Raw genomic sequence first — 8,452 nt, forward strand, 5'->3', positions numbered from 1 at the left:
TATGTTGAGTGATACCTGTAATAAGAATAAAATCCCATACCCTAATTTAAATTTTTGGAGTGTATATGGACACTGATTTCCAGAATGCTTGTTATGTGTGAGGGCAAAAAGTTACATAAGAATAAAAACATAAAACCAAATGTTACTCTTCTGGGTTTTAATTTTTCTACATCTGTGTCTTATAATTAGTAATGTTTCTTTATAGAGTTCTGCTACAGAATAATGAACTTTAAAATTAGTAGGCTTATTAGGGTGTTAAAAATGAATCTTTTAATTGGTAAAAAATCTCTTTCTTCCCCATTTGAACAGTGAAGGAGAGCAGGGTCCAAATGGAAGTCAGAACTCTAGCTACAGCCAATCTTAAAACATTCCGAAGAATTCCGTAGTGGACCACTTGGAAATAAACCATTGGACAGATTTCAGTAATGTCTTCAATGGAACACAAATGAAAATGAATAGCTTGTTTCTGTCAAGCATATTGGGAAGTGATTTTATTTTTGCAAAATAAGTTTCTTTACCTAATTTGACTCTAGTACATAACTGATTACATCTGTTGATTATAAAAGTTTGGAAAGGTTCTAAGGGGACCTACAGACAGACATACATAGATATTTCAAAATTAATGGTTTTGATTAGTATAATATTTCTTAATTTGGATAATAGAAATTGTAGCTTTTTATTAAGACAGGAAACATGGAGCATAATTTCTTTAAAATTCTCTTTGGTCATTGAGGGACCAAAAAAGGACATAAAAAGTCAGTATATGAGGGGTTTTTTTCTCCCTTCATACGTTTAACTTTAAAACTGTATTTAAAGAATCAAATCTTACAAAATCCTGGAAGATTTTGGTAATGATGTTGATAATTTCAGGGAAATTAATCAAGTACCTATTGATTTAAAAGTGTACTTTATTGAATAGTTTTGGTATCTTGCCATGGAAGATACTAGCCCCAGCCTAGCAGAAAAGTGCAATATGTATAGCATACTTTGACATTTTAAAAGTAATATTCCATAACCATTTTGAAATGCTGGGCAAACAGAAAAAAAAAAAGAAATACCTACATGAAGTTACTTGGAATTAATTCACAGTTAATCAGGCATTTTGAAATTTTAATTGGATCAGAAACCATAATAAGGTTGAAATTTAGTAAAATTTTAATGTTAATTTTTACTGTGAAAAGTTTTTAATAAGATATACATCCTAGTTTAATTTTGTGTCTTAATGTGGATTTACAAATTTACTACAAGTATCCTGAGCCAGGAACACAATCAGGTTTCAGGCCAGTTTGATACTGGCTGTTCTTAATTCTCATATGAGTGTAGGACTTCGTACTAAATGTTATGTCAGTGGGACTGTGCTGTCTGTGGAACTTAATAAATTAATCATTTTCTTCAGACTTGAAGGAGAGTGACAACATTTGGAGTCATAGGATATTGATGTACAATTTAAGGATTAAAATGTTTTAATAAATCAATTGTGGACAATGGGTTATTAAATTAAATGTTGGCTTCCTAGTATAAAACTGCAAGAATAAAAGTCCTCCAGCCATGTTGACTAGTGTCTTGAATTTATCTTTTTTAATTTGCCTTATGCTGTTTTCTGAGAATCCCTCTTTAGTTAAGTGTTAAATTAAAGCTTTCTATAGTTTGCCATGGGGGTCATTTCAAAATGGTTTTTAAGCAGACCCAGTCCTGCTTCCTTATGGATAGAATCAGATGACCTGGAAAGGGAGACTGTATGTGTAAAATCAGGCCAATGACAAATACAAGTCTCCTAGGCTTATGGCAGGATAAGAAATAAAAGAAAAAGCTCTCCTCAGGTCTGAAGGAATTAATGTTGGGCTTGAGGTGGATAGGCAGAGTGATCATATTACAATCATTAACTTAGCAATAATTTTTCCTTTAAGCTTACCTATATTCTTTTTAAAATTAATACATGTGCCTCAGTCACTTATGGAAAATTTAAAACTAAGCTTACCTATTTCTTTTTAAAATTAATACATATGGCTCAATCACTTATTGTAGAAAATTTAAAACAACATATACAAGAATAAAGTAGCGTAATTAATCTCCATAACTATCACCTAGCTTCAACAATTATCAATTCATGGCCAATTTCATCTAAACTCCTACCTACTTCTCCCAACTTGCATATTATTTTGGATCAAATCCCAGATAGCATATCATTTCATCCGTAAATATTTCAGTACTGTGTTTCCCCAAAAATAAGAACTACCCATAAAATAAGCCCTAGAAGGATTTCTAACTATTTACGTAATATAAGCCCTACCCCCAAAATAAGACCTAGTGATGGGCGTGGCTGCGCAGTGTATCTGCACAACCCTTGCATTTCATGGAGGAGCGGTAAAGAAGATGAGCAGCCCTTCTCATCTGCCCCATGAGAGCTCTGTTGCTCGACATGAGAGGTTGGGGCCAATGGTTCTAAAGGAAATAGAGTTGCAAGAAATTCAGGATGGAATTCGGGGTTCGGAGAGTTATGATGATGTTCCAGAAGAAGACGACTTAACTATATTTGAATAAATGTAGATTTTATGTACCGTACTTAAAAAAAATAACACATCCCCTGAAATTAAGCCCTAGGGTGTCTCCTTGAGGAAAAATAAATGTAAGACCCTGTCTTATTTTCAGGGAAACATGGTATGTATTCCTAAGAAATAATGACTCTTTAAAAAAAACTTTTGTGAAAGCATTGTACCTAAAAAAGAATTAGTAAAAATAATTTTTTAATGTCAAATTTTCAATTATCTCACAAATATAAAAAATTGTTAAGTAATTCTAGTCAGGATCTAAATAGGGACCACACAGTACAATTCATTGTGAAATCCATTGGGTTTTTTAAATCAATGATTTCCATCTCTATCACATTTTAAAAATTCCTCTTTTTGGTTTATTTTTTACTAAGAGTTTCCCACTATCTGGATTTTGCTGATTGTATCCTTGACATACCATTTAACATGTTTTTTCTCCATATTTTCTGTAAATTGGTTATTGAATCTAAAGACTTGATCAGGCCGGGTGTGGTGGCTCACGCCTGTAATCCTAGCACTCTGGGAGGCCAAGGTGGGCCGATCGCTCAAGGTCAGGAGTTTGAAACCAGCCTGAGCAAGAGCGAGACCCCATCTCTACTAAAAATAGAAAGAAATTAATTGGCCAACTACTATATATAGAGAAAAAAAATTAGCCAGGCATGGTGGCACATGCCTGTAGTCCCAGCTACTTGGGAGGCTGAGGCAGAAGGATTGCTTGAGCCCAGGAGTTTGAGGTTGCTGTGAGCTAGGCTGACACCATGGCACTCTAGCCTGGGCAAGAGAGTGAGACTCTGTCTCAAAAAAAAAAAAAATAAATAAAATAAATAAATAAATAAAGACGTGATCAGATTCTTTTTTTTTTTTTTTTTTTTTTTTTTTTTTTTTTGTCTAGTAGGCTACTGTATCTAGTAATGGTCTTCTATCAGAGGCATGTATGTCTGGGTGTCTCATTCTGTGATTTAGCAGCCATTGATGATATGGATTGTTTTTAAAATTAAAATATTACCACAGGCTACACTGACCAGTTTGATAGCCACTAGCCACACATGGCTATTGAACACTTAAAATATGGCTAGTCTGGCTGGGCACCATGGCTCATGCCTGTATCCTAGCACTTTGGGAGACTGCGGCAGTATAATTGCTTGAGCCCAGGAGTTCAAGACCAGCCTGGGCAACATAGTGAGACTCTGTCTCTACAAAAATAAATTTAAGGAAAATTTAGTTAGGCATAGTGGTGCACACCTGTGGTCCTAGCTACTTAGGAGGTTGAGGCAGGAGGATCACTTGAGCCCAAGAGTTTGAGGTTGCAGTAAGCTATGATCATGCCACTGCACTCTAGGGCATAAGAACAAGACCTGTCTCCAAAAAAAAAAGTGGCTAGTCTGAATTGAGTTGTGCTATAAATGTAAAAATATACATTGGATTTCAAACACTTTAGTATAAAACAATGTAAAATCTGTTTATAATGATTACATGTTTTAAATATTTTGAATACATAGGATTAAATAAAACATTACTAAGATTAATTTCACTATTTCTTTTTAATCTTTTACATGTAAGAAGATTTAAAATAACATAATGGTTTGCTTTATAATTCTATTAGGCACTGCTGCTATAAGACATGATGTGGAAAATGTTGGATCTTTGTCACATTCTCCCTACCTTTCATTCTTACCATCCAGACGCAAATATTTTCAATTTTTAGTCATTTCTCTGCTGTTTACTTCCACATTTCTAAGTAACACACTTTTAATTATAGTATTTATATGAGCACTTACTATGTGCCAGGTATGTTCTAAGTTCTGTATTTATGAAATAAATTCTCAGAGCAATCTTATTTTTGAAATGAGAAAACTCAGGAGAAATATTAAGTAACTTAGTTACTGATCAAGTGACAGAGCTTGGTATTTTTAATACCTGGGCATCTAAGCTCCAAATACTTTGCTGTATTGCCTCCTCTGCTATGCTTTCCTTTCTTTTTTCTTTTCTTTTTTTTTTTTTCAATTGTAAATATTATCTAACTCCCTAGGAAGATGAAGATTTTGCTTTGTCACCTAATTCCTGGTATTCTTCCCCTTCTTCAACTGTTCCTAGACTGGGACTTTTCTCATAACCATTTAATTGTATAGTTTTTATTAAATTCATATTCAATACATATTGAATATATATAGGTAATGCTTTTTTCTATAGTGTACTATAATTACATTTTCTTTGAGGATTTTTTTTGTGTTTCTGGAAGTAGTAATTGCTTGGTTGTAATTTGCTGAATTTACTTTGTATTGTCTATTAATTTATCACCAGAATCATTTGTCATTTATTTATTCTCCAAATCATTCAGAGAAAGACTTTCTTCCTGGAGTCCTCATCCTCCAGTCTAGACTGACTACTTTCTCAGCCAAAGAGCACAGTTGTCATCAAAGAATTCATCATATTGGGACTTCTCTTTATTTTCTATCTATAGATATCCAAGATCTGGGGAATGTAGGTCTTTTAATTAGCACCTTGTTCTTGTTTGAGAGTGTAGTATGTTCTCATCATTCTGAGGATATGAGTTTAGATTTTTTTTGGTTGTTTTAAAATTTTCTTTGTTACCTGCATTAACGCTACTGGTTGAGTATCCCTCATCTGAAAATCCAAAATGCTCCCAAATTCAAAACTTTTTGAGTGCTGACATGAGGCCTCAAGGAGAAAATTCTACCCCCCACCTCATAGGATGAATCACAAAATGCAGTCAAAACACAGTCAAAACTTTGTTTTGTGCACATATAATATTAAAATGTTATATAAAATTACCTTCAGGCTAGATGTATAAAGTATACACAAAAACAATGAATTTCATGTTTAGACTTAGGTCCCATCCCCGAGATATCTCATTGCATATATGCAGATATTCCAAAATCTGAAAAAAATCAAATCTAAGACACTTATGGTCCCAACCATTTCAGACAAGGGATACTCAACTTGTATATCCTTGAAGTCCCTTTTTACTGTTTGGTTTGGTCATAGTCTTTCATGTTAAAATCTTGCCTTAATTTTCCCAGGATCCTTCATATTTGAGAGGCACAGATAAAGCTAATTGGAAGGTCTGTCTGTGCATAAGTAGGACTTTTCAGTGGTGAGCTTCATTGTAAGATGAGGCAGCAACAAAACTTTTTCATGGGCCATCTCTCCCACCCCTGACATCATTTTCTAAAGGTTTTTCTTTGGGGTGGGTCAATTTTTCCAGAGAGGAGTCTTGTAGCTTTCTATCTCAGGTTGTAGGAGCTAGGCTGTCAGGGTTCTTAGAGACAAATGAGGGTGGGGAATAAGATTATCTCATTTTTCAGTATTCAGAGTTTCACTCTACTTGTTTTCAGTAAGGAGTCCACTGCCATTCCTGCTCCCCTCATGTTTAGCTAGAAGTTTCACCTGCCTTCTTTACCCATTAATGTTACATGAATGCAAACAATTCAAAATATAGCTGCCTATAGTCAGGTATCATATAATACAGATTTACACAGTAATGATGATGACAGCATAATATTAAATATTTGAAATGTTTTATCTGAGTTAATCTTCAAAACTAAACTGTGAGGTCGGAACTATTATCCTCACTTGGATATACTTCAGCACATTCTGCCATTATGGTATCTTACTAAAACTTCTCTCCTTTTCTGCTTTCTCTTCTTATCCTTGCTCTTGGAGAAGCTTACAGCATTGAAAAGTGGTGGTGACAAAATTATATTTTTCCACTAATAAATTGCTGTCCTTTTAGGCATTAAACAATATTTTTTACTGGATGGTGGGAGAAGCATTCAAATTTTCATTTGTCTTTAATAATATAAAATTTTTCATAGATTAGCTGCTGATCCTACCTCTCTCCAGTATTCTTATGGCATATACATTCTATATAGCAAAAAGGCACATTATCACAGAATCCAAGAAACCCAAATGAGATCATAAGGCAGGTAAGAAAATGATGTGAATGAAGGAAACCTGAGACACATTAATTCTGAAGCTGTCTGCTGTTGCCAGTTTTTCCATGACATCTTCCTTCTATTCCATAATGAAAGTAAATAAGTTTATATAGCATTTCAAAGTATAATCTAGTTTTTCCCATACATTTCTAAAACTTTTGATCTACCCTTGTATTATCAAAATAAAAGTGATATTCTCCCATGATTGAAATAAAATAGCCACTTGTTAAATAATGTATTAAATCATACGTTATATTTTTACATTTTGAGGCCTCTGATAACTGCCAACCTTGATGTTTTTCTCTTTTAAGAATCTTGTACAAGTCAGTGCAGTTTAAGAAATATAATTTGTTCCTAGCACTCTGGGAGGCCAAGGCGAGAGGATCGCTCAAGGTCAGGAGTTCAAAACCAGCCTGAGCAAGAGCGAGACCCAGTCTCTACTAAAAATAGAAAGAAACTAATGGCCAACTAAAAATATATATAGAAAAAATTAGCCAGGCATAGTGGCGCATGCCTGTAGTTCCAGCTACTTGGGAGGCTGAGACAGAAGGATTGCTTGAGCCCAGGAATTTGAGGTTGCTGTGACGCCACAGCACTCTAGCCCAGGCAACACAGTGAGACTCTGTCTCAAGAAAAAGAAAAGAAATATAATTTGTCAAATTTTTATTCTGGAATAACAGTTACCTTTATAAATTTGATCTAATATAGAAAAAATATTTTTCTAATTTATTTAGAAAATATATTTTGTAATTTATTAACCCTTTGTTTCTTCAAAAAAATATAAGTACAGTTCAGTACTCTGGGAGGCCAAAGTGGGAGGATCGTTCGAGACCAGCCTAGGCAATATAGCAAGACCCTGTCTCTGCAAAAAAATAAATTTAAATTTGTTTTTAAAAGATATTAAGTTCAGTTATATTTGGGTTAACAGAATACGTTGTCATGTTTTTTCTTTTAATAATAGTACCAATAATCCAAACTTGTTATAATTGTATAATCTTGTTTAAGTGTAGCCAAGTGGGGATAACAATAATCCTTATCCCATACATATAAAAGGTAAAAATAATTCAGTGCTTATTTACGGACTAAATATATTAAATAAAATGTTAACAATATTGTTAAAGCCTACTGTTTTCCTCTCTCCTCCCCCAAAGGAAACCATTCTGAATTTAATATTTATTATTTTCATAACTTATTTATACTGATACTATATATGTCCAGATGCCTAAATATTATTTTATGTTTTAAAACTATATTTTACAGTATGTGTTTCTATTCTTTTCTTTCTTCCTCAATATTGTGAGTCATCCAAGTTAATACATGTACCTCTATAGGTTTTTCCATTTTCACTAATCCTGCCATCAGTTTTCTCTGATCTGCTATTAAACCCATATACCATCTATTAGGTGTTTAATTTCAGTTATTATATTTTTAAGTCCTGGAATTTCCATTTGATACTTTTTTGTAGTTCTCATTCCTCTGATAAATTTTTTAATTTTGTCATCTAAATTATTGAATATATTAATCACATTTATTTTAAAGTCTGAAAACTCCAAAATGTAGACGTTTTTGTGGCTGTTTTTTTTTTGAGACAGTGTCTTGTTCTGTCTCCCCTGGTAGAGTACAGTGGCATCATTGTAACTCACTGCAACCTCAAACTCCTGGGCTCAAGCAATTCTCCTGCCTCTCAGCCTCCCAAGTAGCTGGGACTACAGGAATGGGCCATGTAGAGATGGCAGTCTCACTCTTGCTCAGGCTGGTCTCGAACTCCTGAGCTTAAGCAATCCTCCCACTTTGGCCTCCCAGAGTGCTAGGATTTCAGCCTCCCTGTTATTGTTTCAATCACGAGTTCCTGTACACTGCTACATCTAGTTTGTTTTCATAGAATACTGAACATTATATATGAAAAATTATAGGGATAATTTGTAGCTGTGGCTCAAGGGTCTACAA

At 33.9% G+C, this 8,452-nt stretch overlaps 2 protein-coding genes across 5 annotated transcripts in view; both read left to right on the top strand.

The window, feature by feature from the left end:
* Nucleotides 1-1,555, top strand: part of CCNC (cyclin C) — a 116,897-nt gene extending 115,342 nt beyond the window's left edge. For all 4 annotated transcript variants that reach the window (XM_012738820.3, XM_012738819.3, XM_076003105.1 and 1 more), the window contains one exon: nucleotides 310-1,555. Coding sequence is in view for 3 of the 4 variants with exons in the window: in XM_012738819.3 (XP_012594273.1) it covers nucleotides 310-364 (55 nt within the window). In the remaining variant the exon portion in view is untranslated. The remainder of the gene's footprint in view (nucleotides 1-309) is intronic.
* USP45 (ubiquitin specific peptidase 45) overlaps nucleotides 1-8,452 on the top strand; it is a 224,715-nt gene that overhangs the window by 115,348 nt on the left and 100,915 nt on the right. The gene's annotated exons all lie outside the window — the stretch shown is intronic.

The sequence above is a fragment of the Microcebus murinus genome, chromosome 5 (assembly GCF_040939455.1).
Source record: "Microcebus murinus isolate Inina chromosome 5, M.murinus_Inina_mat1.0, whole genome shotgun sequence".
Classification (NCBI taxonomy): domain Eukaryota; kingdom Metazoa; phylum Chordata; class Mammalia; order Primates; family Cheirogaleidae; genus Microcebus; species Microcebus murinus.